At 38.7% G+C, this 16,429-nt stretch overlaps 1 protein-coding gene across 4 annotated transcripts in view; it reads right to left on the bottom strand.

Annotated features, from left to right (window-relative positions):
* AKT3 (AKT serine/threonine kinase 3) overlaps positions 1–16,429 on the bottom strand; it is a 406,674-nt gene that overhangs the window by 92,541 nt on the left and 297,704 nt on the right. For all 4 annotated transcript variants that reach the window (XM_060090902.1, XM_060090903.1, XM_060090905.1 and 1 more), the window contains one exon: positions 11,878–12,006. In XM_060090902.1, coding sequence (XP_059946885.1) covers positions 11,878–12,006 — 129 coding nt within the window. The remainder of the gene's footprint in view (positions 1–11,877; positions 12,007–16,429) is intronic.

Below are 16,429 nucleotides of genomic sequence, written 5' to 3'. Positions count from 1 at the left end.
ATACAGCTACACGTGGAACAACTCCTACAGAACACCTACTGAACGCTGGCAGAAGACCCCAGACCTCCCAAAAGGCAAGAAACTCCCCACATACCTGGGTAGGGCAAAGCAGAGAGATTCCCGCACAGAAGAGCGGTGCCGAGCGGCACTCACCAGCCCGAGAGGCTTGTCTGCTCCCCCGCCGGGGCGGGCGGCGCTGGAGCTGAGGCTCGGGCTTCGGTCAGAGCGCAGGGAGAGGACTGGGGCTGGCGGCGAGAACTCAGCCTGAAGGGGGCTAATGTGCCACAGCTAGCCGGGAGGGAGTCCGGGAAAACTCTGGAGCTGCCGAAGAGGCAGGAGACTTTTTCTTCCCTCTTGGTTTCCTGGTGCGCGAGGAGAGGGGATTAAGAGCGCCGCGTAAAGGAGCTCCAGAGACGGGCGCGAGTCGCGGCTGAAAGCGCGGAGCCCAGAGACGGACGTGGGACGCTGGGGCTGCTGCTGCCGCCGCCAAGAAGCCTGCGTGCGAGCGCAGGTCACTGTCCACACCGCCCTTCCGGGAGCCTGTGCAGCCCGCCACTGCCGGGGTCCCGAGATCCAGGGGCGGCTTCCCTGGGAGAACGCACGGCGCGCCTCAGGCTGGTGCAACGTCACGCCTACCTCTGCCGCTGCAGGCTCGCCCCGCACTCCGTGCCCCTCCCTCCCGCCCGGCCTGAGTGAGCCAGAGTCCCCGAAGAGGCTGCTCCTTTAACCCTGTCCTGTCTGAGCGAAGAACAGACGCCCTCCGGCGACCTACACGCAGAGGCGGGGACAAACCCAAAGCTGAGACCCAGGAGCTGTGAGAACAAAGAGAAAGGGAAACCTCTCCCAGCAGCCTCAGAAGCAGTGGATTAAAGCTCCACAATCAACTTCATGTACCCTGCATCTGTGGAATACATGAATAGACAACAAATCATCCCAAATTGAGGAGCCAGGAGTCAGTGCTGTGCCTCTGAGGTGGGAGAGCCAACTTCAGGACACTGGTCCACAAGAGACCTCCCAGCTCCACATAATATCAAACGGCGAAAATCTTCCAGAGATCTCCATCTCAACACCAGCACCCAGCTTCACTCAACGACCAGCAAGCTACAGTGCTGGACACCCTATGCCAAACAACTAACAAGACAGGAACACAACGCCACCCATTAGCAGAGAGGCTGCCTCAAATCATAAAAAGTCCACAGACACCCCAAAACACACCACCAGACGTGGACCTGCCCACCAGAAAGACAAGATCCAGCCTCATCCACCAGAACACAGGCAGTAGTCCCCTCCACCAAGAAGCCTACACAACCCACTAAACCAACCTTAGCCACTGGGGACAGACACCAAAAACAACGGGAACTACGAACCTGCAGCCTGCAAAAAGGAGACCCCAAACACAGTAACATAAGCAAAATGAGAAGACAGAAAAACACACAACAGGAGAAGGAGCAAGATAAAAACCCACCAGACCTAACAAATGAAGAGGTAATAGGCAGTCTATCTGAAAAAGAATTCAGAATAATGATGGTAAAGATGATCCAAAATCTTGGAAATAGAATAGACAAAATGCAAGAAACAGTTAACAAGGACCTAGAAGAACTAAAGACGAATCAAGCATCGATTAAAAACACAATAAATGAAATAAAAAATACTCTAGATGGGATCAATAGCAGAATAACTGAGGCAGAAGAACGGATAAGTGAGGTGGAAGATAAAATAGTGGAAATAACTGCTGCACAGCAAAATAAAGAAAAAAGAATGAAAAGAACAGAGGACAGTCTCAGAGACCTCTGGGACAACATTAAACGCACCAACATTCGAATTATAGGGGTTCCAGAAGAAGAAGAGAAAAAGAAAGGGACTGAGAAAATATTTGAAGAGATTATAGTTGAAAACTTCCCTAATATGGGAAAGGAAATAGTTAATCAAGTCCAGGAGGCACAGAGAGTCCCATACAGAATAAATCCAAGGAGAAATATGCCAAGACACATACTAATCAAACTGTCAAAAATTAAACACAAAGAAATCATATTAAAAGCAGCAAGGCAAAAACAACAAATAACACACAAGGGAATCCCCATCAGGATAACAGCTGATCTCTCAGCAGAAACTCTACAAGCCAGAAGGGAGTGGCAGGACATAATTAAAGTGATGAAGGAGAAAAACCTGCAACCAAGATTACTCTACCCAGCAAGGATCTCATTCAGATTTGATGGAGAAATTAAAACGTTTACAGACAAGCAAAAGCTGAGAGAGTTCAGCACCACCAAACCAGCTTTACAAAAAATGCTAAAGGAACTTCTCTAGGCAAGAAACACAACAGAAGGAAAAGAACTACAATAACGAACCCAAAACAATTAAGAAAATGGGAATAGGAACATACATATCAATAATTACCTTAAATGTAAATGGACTAAATGCTCCCACCAAAAGACACAGACTGGCTGAATGGATACAAAAACAAGACCCATATATATGCTGTCTACAAGAGACCCACTTCAGACCTAGAGACACATACAGACTGAAAGTAAGGGGATGGAAAAAGATATTCCATGCAAATGGAAACCAAAAGAAAGCTGGAGTAGCAATTCTCATATCAGACAAAATAGACTTTAAAATAAAGACTACTAGAAGAGACAAAGAAGGACACTACATAATGATCAAGGGATCAATCCAAGAAGAAGATATAACAATTGTAAATATTTATGCACCAAACATAGGAGCACCTCAATACATAAGGGAAATATTAACAGCCATAAAAGGAGAAATCGACAGTAACACAATCATAGTAGGGGACTTTAACACCCCACTTTCACCAATGGACAGGTCATCCAAAATGAAAATAAATAAGGAAACACAAGCTTTAAATGATACATTAAACAAGATGGACTTAATTGATATTTATAGGACATTCCATCCAAAAACATCAGAATACACATTTTTCTCAAGTGCTCATGGAACATTCTCCAGGATAGATCATATCTTGGGTCACAAATCAAGCCTTGGTAAATTTAAGAAAATTGAAATTGTATCAAGTATCTTTTCCGACCACAATGCTATGAGACTAGATATCAATTACAGGAAAAGAGCTGTAAAACATACAAACACATGGAGGCTAAACAATACACTACTTAATAACGAAGTGATCACTGAAGAAATCAAAGAGGAAATTAAAAAATACCTAGAAACAAATGACAATGGAGACACGACGACCCAAAACCTATGGGATGCAGCAAAAGCAGTTCTAAGAGGGAAGTTTATGGCAATACAATCCCACCTTAAGAAACAGGAAATATCTCGAATAAACAACCTAACCTTGCACCTAAAGCAATTAGAGAAAGAAGAACAAAAACATCCCAAAGTTAGCAGAAGGAAAGAAATCATAAAAATCAGATCAGAAATAAATGAAAAAGAAATGAAGGAAACGATAGCAAAGATCAATAAAACTAAAAGCTGGTTCTTTGAGAAGATAAACAAAATTGATAAACCATTAGCCAGACTCATCAAGAAAAAAAGGGAGAAGACTCAAATCAATAGAATTAGAAATGAAAAAGGAGAAGTAACAACTGACACTGCAGAAATACAAAAGATCATGAGAGATTACTACAAGCAACTCTATGCCAATAAAATGGACAACCTGGAAGAAATGGACAAATTCTTAGAAATGCACAACCTGCCAAGACTGAATCAGGAAGAAATAGAAAATATGAACAGACCAATCACAAGCACTGAAATTGAAACTGTGATTAAAAATCTTCCAACAAACAAAAGCCCAGGACCAGATGGCTTCACAGGCGAATTCTATCAAGCATTTAGAGAAGAGCTAACACCTATCCTTCTCAAACTCTTCCAAAATATAGCAGAGGGAGGAACACTCCCAAACTCATTCTACGAGGCCACCATCACCTTGATACCAAAACCAGACAAGGATGTCACAAAAAAAGAAAACTACAGGCCAATATCACTGATGAACATAGATGCAAAAATCCTCAACAAAATACTAGCAAACAGAATCCAACAGCACATTAAAAGGATCATACACCATGATCAAGTGGGGTTTATTCCAGGAATGCAAGGATTCTTCAATATACGCAAATCAATCAACGTGATACACCATATTAACAAACTGAAGGAGAAAAACCATATGATCATCTCAATAGATGCAGAGAAAGCTTTTGACAAAATTCAACACCCATTTATGATAAAAACCCTGCAGAAAGTAGGCATAGAGGGAACTTTCCTCAACATAATAAAGGCCATATATGACAAACCCACAGCCAGCATCATCCTCAATGGTGAAAAACTGAAACCATTTCCACTAAGATCAGGAACAAGACAAGGTTGCCCACTCTCACCACTCTTATTCAACATAGTTTTGGAAGTTTTAGCCACAGCAATCAGAGAAGAAAAGGAAATAAAAGGAATCCAAATGGGAAAAGAAGAAGTAAAGCTGTCACTGTTTGCAGATGACATGATACTATACATAGAGAATCCTAAAGATGCTACCAGAAAACTACTAGAGCTAATCAATGAATTTGGTAAAGTTGCAGGATACAAAATTAATGCACAGAAATCTCTGGCATTCCTATATACTAATGATGAAAAATCTGAAAGTGAAATCAAGGAAACACTCCCATTTACCACTGCAACAAAAAGAATAAAATATCTAGGAATAAACCTACCTAAGGAGACAAAAGACCTGTATGCAGAAAATTATAAGCCACTGATGAAAGAAATTAAAGATGATACAAATAGATGGAGAGATGTACCATGTTCTTGGATTGGAAGAATCAACATTGTGAAAATGACTCTACTACCCAAAGCAATCTACAGATTCAATGCAATACCTATCAAACTACCAATGGCATTTTTCACAGAACTAGAACAAAAAATTTCACAATTTGTATGGAAACACAAAAGACCCCGAATAGCCAAAGCAATCTTGAGAACGAAAAACGGAGCTGGAGGAATCAGGCTCCCTGACTTCAGACTATACTACAAAGCTACAGTAATCAAGACAGTATGGTACTGGCACAAAAACAGAAAGATAGATCAATGGAACAGGATAGAAAGCCCAGAGATAAACCCACGGACATATGGTCACCTTATCTTTGATAAAGGAGGCAGGAATGTACAGTGGAGAAAGGACAGTCTCTTCAATAAGTGGTGCTGGGAAAACTGGACAGGGACATGTAAAAGTATGAGATTAGATCACTCCCTAACACCATACACAAAAATTAGCTCAAAATGGATTAAAGACCTAAATGTAAGGCCAGACACTATCAAACTCCTAGAGGAAAACATAGGCAGAACACTCTATGACATAAATCACAGCAAGATCCTTTTTGACCCACCTCCTAGAGAAATGGAAATAAAGACAAAAATAAACACATGGGACCTAATGAAACTTCAAAGCTTTTGCACAGCAAAGGAAACCATAAACAAGACCAAAAGACAACCCTCAGAATGGGAGAAAATATTTGCAAATGAAGCAACTGACAAAGAATTAATCTCCAAAATTTATAAGCAGCTCATGCAGCTCAATAGCAAAAAAACAAACAACCCAATCCAAAAATGGGCAGAAGACCTAAATAGACATTTCTCCACAGAAGATATACAGACTGCCAACAAACACATGAAACGATGCTCAACATCTTTACTCATTAGAGAAATGCAAATCAAAACTACAATGAGATATCATCTCACACCAGTCAGAATGGCCATCATCAAAAAATCTAGAAACAATAAATGCTGGAGAGGGTGTGGAAAAAAGGGAACACTCTTGCACTGCTGGTGGGAATGTGAATTGGTACAGCCACTATGGAGAACGGTATGGAGGTTCCTTAAAAAACTACAAATAGAACTACCATATGACCCAGCAATCCCACTACTGGGCATATACCCTGAGAAAACCATAATTCAAAAAGAGTCATGTACCAAAATGTTCATTGCAGCTCTATTTACAATAGCCAGGACATGGAAGCAACCTAAGTGTCCATCAACAGATGAATGGATAAAGAAGATGTGGCACATATATACAATGGAATATTACTCAGCCATAAAAAGAAATGAAATTGAGCTATTTGTAATGAGGTGGATGGACCTAGAGTCTGTCATACAGAGTGAAGTAAGTCAGAAAGAGAAAGACAAATACTGTATGCTGACACATATATATGGAATTTAAGAAAAAAATGTCATCAAGAACATAGGGGTAAGACAGGAATAAAGACACAGACCTACTAGAGCATGGACTTGAGGATATGGGGAGGGGGAAGGGTAAGCTGTGACAAAGTGAAAGAGCGGCATGGACATATATACACTACCAAACGTAAGGTAGATAGCTAGTGGGAAGCAGCCGCATAGCACAGGGAGATCAGCTCGGTTCTTTGTGACCGCCTGGAGGGGTGGGATAGGGAGGGTGGGAGGGAGACGCAAAAGGGAGGGGATATGGGAACATATGTATATGTATAACTGATTTAATTTGTAAAATAAAATTAAAAAAAAAAAAAAAAAAAGTTTAGGGACGTCCCTAGCGGTCCAGTGGTTAGGACTCTGTGCTTCCCCTGCAGGGGGCACGAGTTCCATCCCTGGTCGGGAAACTAACATCCCCCATGCCATGCAGTGCAGCCAAAACAAACAAACAAACAAAAAAAAGAAAACAAAAAACAGTTTAAAAGGTAAAGGATGCCACTGCTAGATGAATGATAGGTTGCAGAAAGATCTCTCCATAATGGGTAAACAAGTCTTCTATAAGAAGAGAAGAAAGGAAAATATTGACAATGAGCCCTTCAAAAGAGAAGCAGTGCTCAGGCACATATTCCAAGTCTGATAAACAGCTACTAATCAAGAAATGTCTGGCATTAATAATGGTATGAACTAGAAATTTCAAGGTTCAAAGAAAGTGAGAGATACCATCTGAAGTAAAGGGAAGAGGCTAGTCTCGGCTCTTGCCAATCCCTCTCTAACTCTGACCATCTATATCTGATCACATTATTGCCCTGCTCTTAGTTCAAAAGCGATTTTTCCTTGTCCATGAGATCAAATCTAAACTCTTTTGCATTCTGATCCCAATCTATGTGTCCAGCCTCCTCTCAGTCTGCTCCCTCTTTACTGTCACCAGACCCTCCCACCACCCTTCCTTTTCCTCAGCACGCTGTAAATAATTCTAGTAAAGCAATTATTTTCTTGCACAGTAAAGATTATTTTCCATATCCTATCACCTTAGTAAATATAGCAAGCTACTTGAGGACAAAAACCATTTCTTATGATCTTTGTATTCCCAGCACCTAACAGAATGCATGATACCTAATAAATAGTCAATAAATATTTCTTTAATGAATGAATGAGTGTCCTTCAGTGAAATGGTCCATATCAGAGACCAGAAAAAAGGACACAAATTCTTGTTTTTAAAAGTAAGAGTAAAGTTACCCTGATTTAACAAAATGCAGTGTTGGACACAAATACTTAGAGTATAAAAATATAACTGCATGAGGGCTTCCCTGGTGGCGCAGTGCTTGAGAGTCCGCCTGCCGATGCAGGGGACACGGGTTCGTGCCCCAGTCCGGGAAGATCCCATGTGCCACGGGGCGGCTGGGCCCGTGAGCCATGGCCGCTGAGCCTGTGCGTCCAGAGCCTGTGCTCCGCAACGGGAGAGGCCACAACAGTGAGAGGCCCGCGTACCGCAAAAAAAAAAAAAAAAAAAAAAAAAAAAAAAATATATATATATATATATAACTGCATGAGAAGTTAGTTGTTTCAAGATTTGTCATCCTCAGATAGTAACCACAATGCCACTCTCCCCTGTAAAAACAAGGTGTCAAGATTTTAATTATGAATCAACATCTATCAGACATGGGGTATATAAACTTCTTTTAAAGACCAGACTTCTGCATCATTTTTTTAAAAGGTATACAGAAAGGTTTTCTTACGAGTCTTTAAAAAGAAATTGACAATAGAATTGTAAACTTTCTATTTAGAAACAATTGGACTCTTCTTGCATTAGATTCTTGGTTTTGTTCTTCAGTTGATGACATTTGCATATAAAACAATATCTTTGTTTCTTAGGAGATCATCTCCTTCTGAAATGAGATGTATTTATCTTCTACAGAAATAATTTACCCTAATGTGACACAACTAATTTTGTTATTCTAAATATGGGATATCATCAGCCATGGTAAATGTATAGCAAGGGCAATTGGAACTCCAGAGAAACAAAGATTTTGTTTTTCATGACATTCACAAAAACAATCCTATTCTAGAAAATGTAATCTTGTATTTGAATAAACAAGAAACAACATTTCTAGACTTTTACCTAATTCAGCTACAAAAATGGAAAATTTTAAACTCCAGATTTCATAGCAGAAAAAATGTTATTTCTGGCAGCCCTTGATAAAATAATATTTGGAAATTGACTCTGAAAAATACTGCTAATATTTCAAATTACTAGCATTTATTTACAGTAACTCAACATTCTTGAAATGCAAATTTAATCTCTGACTGAAAAGAACTATTGTAATAATAAACTGGCATTAGTTACTATATGTATAGGAATGCTAGTATCATTCTGAATGTATTCTTATTTCCTAATTCTTCTGATTACCTTTTGCTGTTGAGCATTTACAAAGCATCTATTTTATTTTATTTATTTGTTTGTTTGTTTGTTTGTTTGTGGTACATGGGCCTCTCACTGTTGTGGCCTCTCCCGTTGCAGAGCACAGGCTCCGGACGCGCAGGCTCAGTGGCCATGGCTCACGGGCCCAGCCGCTCCGTGGCATGTGGGATCTTCCCGGACCGGGGCACGAACCCGTGTCCCCTACATCGGCAGGCAGACTCTCAACCACTGCACCACCAGGGAAGCCCCAAAGCATCTATTTTAAAATTGACAATTATTTACATCTATAAGTGGCCTTGAAATAGTGACTTTTTTGGGCCATGATGTGTGTGGTTAAAAAAGTAAAAATAGGCTTTATAAGATGAACCTAGTTAGAATCCTGATTCTATCTCTACCACCTCCTAGCTGTGCACAGTAAGTCCCCTACATACGAACAAGTTCCATCCCGAGAGTGTGTTGTAAGTCCAACAAAGTTAGCTTAGGTACCCAACTAACACAATTGGCTACATAGTACTGTACTGTAATAGGTCTACAATAGTTTTCACACAAATAATACATACAAAACAAGCAAACACAAAAAATAAAGAAAACGTTTTTAATCTTACAGTACAGTACCTTGAAAAGTACAGTAGTACAGTACAACACCTGGCATACAGGAGTTGGCATCGAGTGAACAGGCAAGAAGAGTTACTGACTGGAGGAGGGAGAGGAGGTGGGAGATGGTAGAGCTGAAGGATCGTCAGCAATAGGAGACGGAGGGCAAGCTGCAATTTCACTCATGTCTGATGTTGATGGAACACGCGTTCGCATCTTTGAAAGTTCGCAACTTGAAGATTCATATGTAGGGGACTTACTGTACAGATTACATTAGAAAAATTCTGATCCTCAGTTCCCTCACCTTTAAAAAAATAGGTTTTCTATAACAAAAGGTTATTCCAAATATGTAATGTACTATATATATAGCATGTGGCACATAATACATGTTCAATAAATAGTTATCTTCATCCATCAAAGATTAATGCCTCCCTGTTTGGCTCTAGCCACACTAACCTTGTTGGAGTTTGAGGGAAGAACTGAACTTGTTCTGCCTCACAGTTTTTATACTAGCTGCTCTCTGTGTTTGGAAAGCTCTTCCCGTCTATTTTTACAATAGTTGCCTCTTAGCATTCAGGTCTCTGATTAAACCTCACTTTCCCTGAACATTCTATCTGTAGATTATATTTTCCAAAGACAGATGTAACAGTATCTCCCATCTCACATGCTCTTTTACAATATAGAGGTGGGGTCTATGTCACTACCCCTTAAATATGTGTAGGCTTAGGAATTCTAAACAAATAAGCATATGACAGAAATGAAGTGCAGTTCCTGAAACAAAGCCATAAAAGGGGATTCACAGAGAAATGTTCATAGCAGCATTATCAGCCAAAACCTGGAAGCAACCCAAATGTCCATCAGCAGCTGAATGGATAAATAAAATGTGTTTATGTTCATACAATAGAATATTCTTTGGTCATAAAAAGGAATGAAGTATCAATAACATGCTGAAGCATGGATGAATCTTGAAAACATACTAAGTAAAAGAAGCCAGACACAAGAGGCCACATATTGTATGATTCCATTTATATGAAATGTCCAGAACAAGCACATCTACAGAGACAGAAAGTAGATTAGTAGTTGTCTGGGATGAGGGGAGATAGGGGAGGAACTAATGTGTATGGGGTTTCTTTGTTGTAGTGATGAAAATATTCTGGGGCTTCCCTGGTGGCGCAGTGGTTGAGAGTCCGCCTGCCTATGCAGGGGACGCGGGTTCGTGCCCCGGTCTGGGAGGATCCCACGTGCCGCGGAGCGGCTGGGCCCGTGAGCCATGGCCGTTGAGCCTGCGCGTCCAGAGCCTGTGCTCCTCAACGGGAGAGGCCGCAACAGTGAGAGGCCCACATACCGCAAAAAAAAAAAAAAAAGAAAAAAGAAAATATTCTGGAATTAGACAGTGGTGATGATTACACAACTGTGAACATACTAAAAACCACTACTGTGCACTTTAAAAGGCGGAATTTATGGTATGTGATAACAAAATTTTTAAAAATATACTATGAAGAGAAATTTTCAAAAACCAATGAAACATTTCTTCATGGTTTGCTAGGTTTTAGAAAAATGGAAACAGTTTCTAAACTGTTGCCTAGGACGTTCACTTTTAGAACCCACAGCCAAAATAGTCTGGCTACCCTGAAGCCACCAGTATGAGGAAACCAGGCCACTTGGAGAAGCTGAGGCTTTTGAGAGCCCTGTAAGGTACCAGTTGAGAGCCAGCATTAACTGTCACACAGAAAGAGGGGAGCTTCCAGATTCCAGCCTCCAACCAGAGTCACCCCCTGCCGTGCCCCGTGTACCATGGATCAGTCATTCCTGCTGTCCTGACTCAGAACCTTCAATCACATAAAATGGTTAGGTTTTGCAGTGGTCTGTTTTGTAGTAATAGTAATGAGAACACTACCTAACACATCCACCACACCACAACCTCCCTTTATCTAGCTTCTTTTCCTTCATGACACATTTTCATCGCATGACATTGTTATAAATATTTTTTTATTCTGTCTCCCTCCACCAGAAGTGAGTTCCCTGAGAGCAGGGTCCTTTGTGTCTTGTTCATATAAACACACCACCCAGAAAAATACCCAGTATATAGTAGATGAATAATATATAATTGCTTGAATAAACAAATTAATGAATTAGTATTGAATCCTCAGCATGGGGAGGGCACTAGTTGAAGCTTGCTTTGGTTTGGCATGATTTCCAAAATATAGCTACTGTCATTTCATTAACTCTCCCAATGAAATACTTCCCAATAACTAAGTATGAAAACCCGCACTATTACAAATACAAATTATCACTGTTTCTTTGTTTCTAAGGAAAATCCAAGGTGGTTTATAAAACTGTTCACATTCTTGCTGTAGTCATTCACTTATTCTATTTTAATAAATGAAATAAAATAGGCATAATCAAGAAATAAAACACACATGGCCAAGAAATAAAAATGGACTTTATTGTAGTTACTAGTATCCTTGTACTGATATAGTTTATAAAGTTTAACTTATATATATTTTTGCCCTAGAATACCATGTTGAACAAGTGGGAGCAAAACAGATTTGATTCATGTTGAAATCCAGGTCAAAGTAGTAGACACTGCTATTTTTTTAATGCTTAAATGGTTTACTTTGCAAAACATTGTATCAGTGTTATTTTTTTCTATGAATGGAAACATAGCCTACCTCTGGTGCCAGATATTCTGGTGTACCACAGAACGTCTTCATGGTGGCTGCATCTGTGATCCCTTCTTTGCAAAGTCCAAAATCTGTAATTTTTATGTGGCCATCTTTATCCAGCATCAAGTTCTCCAACTGTGTAGTAACAAAGATAACATAATTTGTTCTATAGTCTTCAAAATAGGAAAATACTGTTTTGAAAAATAATTGAATGTTGACTAAGATATTTCGGAAAGAGGACACAGAGTTAATAGAACTTTTCAGTACTGACAAACCCTGTAGCTTCCTAACTCATGTGTAATAAGAAACATTTAATCAATTACTTCACAATAATAAATTGATTTTTAAACCTAAGAGTAAGAGCTGTTATTGTATAAGTTCTGAGAAGTAAAGCCTAATTAACTTCCCAAAGCAAACATTAATCCTCTTTTTTCCTGTTTAAAATAAATTGTGATCTAAACAATCCCAAAGAGACAAGCATCTTCTTCTGGATATATGCAGATGGTTTTCAACCATTTCTCTTGGGAGTCTAGTGCTACTCTAAAATATTCACTTACAGAAATGTTTCTTTGGTGGTGGTTATAAATCAAACCTAAATCTTGTTTTGTAAGGTAAGGCAATATCCTCTTTTGCAGTTCTTTGTAATAAAGAACTACCAACCCTTTTACACATAAAAAGAATATGTTAAGTTAAACATTCAACAGTTAATGAAAACATATAGCACAGGTATTATAAAGTTGGAATATCTCTGAATCCATTAATACAAAAAGAACAATCTTGAAGATGTGACCAAACAGTAAGATCATCTGCCTCAAGTGAAAATTATGAAATGCAAGGGGGAAAAGAGTTTGTGCAAAGCCAATGCAATTAAAAATAGTAACAATAACTGATCTTTTTCTTCCAATTTGAACCTAAAGTTACAATTACCATCATGCAGAGATACATGTGAGTTCTGAGCTGTAACCTTATAGTCTTATATATAGATGGGGCCCCTAATCTTGCTCAGTCATACAGATATAACCTAAAGGAATACACAGAAATGCATTCACAAAAAAACACGTGAAAAAAAATAGTAGCAGGATGAATAATAATTAACTTACTTAAGGAGTAGATCATTATTCTACTCCTTAACATAATGATGTATGAAAGTGCCTACCCAAACTCTGAAGTCAGTATCAAATTCAAAATAGAACTCCATATAAGAACATAAACAGACAACAATCATATAAAGTGTGATGTGGTATATACTCTGTCATATTATCCAGTGTCTTATAAACCAGAAACTAAATACAGTCAAGCAAGTTGTGCTCAGTGAAGGAAAGCTCAGAGTACACGTAAGTCCTTAAGTATAGAACTTAAATGTGCTACCCAACTGAACTCAACGCTCAATGTTTCATGTACTGCATAGACTTCAGAGAAGTGAGTCTGTTTTTGACTTGTCTACAGAGAGCTGCATGAACCCTAAATGTATTGCTAAACCTTTCAAAAATGAAAGTTCTCTTATTTTATCTAAATTCAGAGACACTGCATCTTCCTCATGATTCTCTACTAACTGGACCCCAAAATCAAACCCAATTTCCACAAATGGCAGTAAGTTCTAAATACGGAAACCAATCAGAAACGTCAAGAATCTCTGTCTACTTCTCTTTCTGCCTTGAAAACCCTTCTCTTCTTTCTGCTTCTGATTTTCTCCCCTTTTTCCTTCTCTTTCAAACAACACTCCCTTCTTCCTCCTGCTCCTACCTTGCCATAACAAGAAAGAGAAGTATACACTAGAGTGTCTGTTGTTTTGTTGAATGAAAATATATATGCTCTTTTCTTAACTTTTAAAAATATGCTTATTGTTCTAACATATGAATACATCGTGACATATAAAAACAAAACCAAATTAAGTTCTTAAAATACTATAATATCTTTTATAATACACAAAAATTCTTATAAAAACGTTAAATAATACATAATAATATTGAACAAAATGTGTTTGGTGTATATTATGTCAATTCACTTTATGTGCTTTACATGCAAAGTGAAACATGATAGTATGCGCTAATGTGCTAATTCTCCACATTTTGACGAGACTATTTTGAAGTGGATAGATACAGAAGTATCAAAACATATAAATACTGTTTTTAATACCAATAAGTACATACATTTTTAAAAATCCCGATTCATACCTAATTCTCTAATCTCATATCTCATTTCCAAGATACCAAGGGTTGAGGGATGAGTAATGAAATGAGATGCAGGGACAGGGTTTGAGTGAAGAATAGGAACAGGATGAAAGTGACCAAGAGTCCCAGTTTACCTAGAACTGAGGGGGGTTCCCAGGATGCAGGACTTTAAAGTTCTACAACTGGGGAAGTTCTAGGCAAAACAGGACAGTTGATCATTCTACTTGTTTTATAAATCAGCTTAATTACAATGATATAGTCAGAAATAAGGTCAGCCTACGGGATGACTGTGAGAGATGGGGTAAAGGTCACCATAATGGGGATAAGGTAGCATATTGCATAGGAGGCAGTAGAGAGCAATGTGCATAAGATTATGGAGTCAAGTCAGAGAACTTAAACGTAAATTCAAGTTTTATCTCTTACTGTGTAACCTTGTGCATGCTGCTGATATCTATGTGCCTCAACTTCATCTATAACACAGAGTAAATAACAGTAACGATCCAATGTGATTGTTTTGAGAATTAAATAAGATACTGAATGTAGAACTTAATCAATAAATGTATTGATCATTTATTAAACATGGAGAGTTTAATGGCTGATTTATAAATTATCAAAATGGTGTGTGCTCTTCTATACAAGAGCAAAGTTCAGAAATGGAACCCTATAAAACACTTTTGTCAGCTCAGTGACTTCATTAAAAACACTTTTTTTTTTTTTTTTTGCGGTACGTGGGCCTCTCACTGTTGTGGCCTCTCCCACTGCGGAGCACAGGCTCCGGATGCGCAGGCTCAGCGGCCAAGGCTCACGGGCCCAGCTGCTCCGCGGCATGTGGGATCTTCCCGGACCAGGGCACGAACCCGTGTCCCCTGCATCGGCAGGCGGACTCTCAACCACTGAGCCACCAGGGAAGCCCCCCAAAAACACTTTTTAATATGCAACAATTTCTTTTGAATAAACAAAACAAATATTTTACAATTTTTGAGCCAGTTATTTTATAATGGTGTCCACCTTCTTCCATCAATTATTTTTCTTCTCTCACCATCCTGAAATGTCATTTTGCTGAGCATGAATAACAAAAACAACTTGTCCATCAGTATGAACAACAGTCAGAGATACATCACCTTAAAAAAATGATATCCCCAAATCTAATCTTGTATAAAGATAAATTGGGGCTAATTAAATATCCAGTCTGGTTTAAAAAATAAATAATAGTTTTATGCAGATGCATAACAACGTTTTCATAAAATATAAGAACGATCAGTGTTATGATTCACAATGTGAAGGATGCACAGAATCACGTGGTAATCTTTCCAAAGCAGATCAATGGCTTAGATATATCAAAAACACCTGGAAATCACTTCCTTAGTGCATTTGACACTAACATAAAGATTTCTTCAAACATTTTTAGGGACCCTTCCACTGTGTAAAGGAGGAATAAAAATATTTACAAATCACCTTTCTTTGGTTCTCTCTCCTAAATCTAATGCTTTCCTTCCTCCTTTTCTTAACCATAAAAGGAAAAATGTATACACTGTAACTGACTGTTCAGGTACTCTCCATTATAAAACTTTATATGCATGTGTTTTATCTCCACTGTCAGTCTTAGCATCTAGGATTGAGAGCAGGGCATTATGTTTACGCTTAATGGATGCATCTACCAGCAAAAGCAATGTATGAAGTTAAATAGGAAGTCTGAAAGAAAAGATTATATATTCAAATCTGGGTAATGCTTACAATTTGTATCAGAGGGTTGTTTGTTATCTAATAGTTCATACTTTGAGGAGACAAAAATATTAAACATCCTAGAGTTTCCATGTAAAAAAGGCAACATTTTTTACCCAGTTGAATTGGACAGGCATTATTTGACAGAGGATCTTGATTTGGTAGATTTTGAAATCTTTTATCCTCTGTGCTTGGTGAACAAGAAACTATAGCAAGAAAACACTATGCTCCTTTTTCTGCTCTTGCTGGTGCCTAGAATAAAATTAAACTCTTCCTATTAGAAAGTTTAAGAGTTTTTAACTTTTAAGTTTTTAAAAGCTTTCTAATATACAATTCATATATATTCTAATATCTATCTATGATAAACATACACACACATATATATATCTTTTAGGTATCATTTTAATTAAATGGCTGACACTTTGTGATTAAACAAAGGAATGATAATAGCAGTTCCTAAGGGCTCTGACAACTACTGTAGCAATACCAAAAACAAGACCCTTCACTCACTCTTACAAACCCTTTTTAGCACAGTTACATCAGTACCAAGACTGCCTCAGGCTCAAGAATGTAATAAGAAAGTCCTCCCCTGCACACTGCATATTTAGGTTTATGGGTATCCAAGTTGCAAATGTCACATGGCTGACCTGCAGGAACTTAATGAC

The sequence above is a fragment of the Mesoplodon densirostris genome, chromosome 2, assembly GCF_025265405.1.
Source record: "Mesoplodon densirostris isolate mMesDen1 chromosome 2, mMesDen1 primary haplotype, whole genome shotgun sequence".
Taxonomy (NCBI): domain Eukaryota; kingdom Metazoa; phylum Chordata; class Mammalia; order Artiodactyla; family Ziphiidae; genus Mesoplodon; species Mesoplodon densirostris.
The sequence above is the reverse complement of the archived record's forward strand: the minus strand, read 5'-3'. Positions and strand labels throughout refer to the sequence as shown.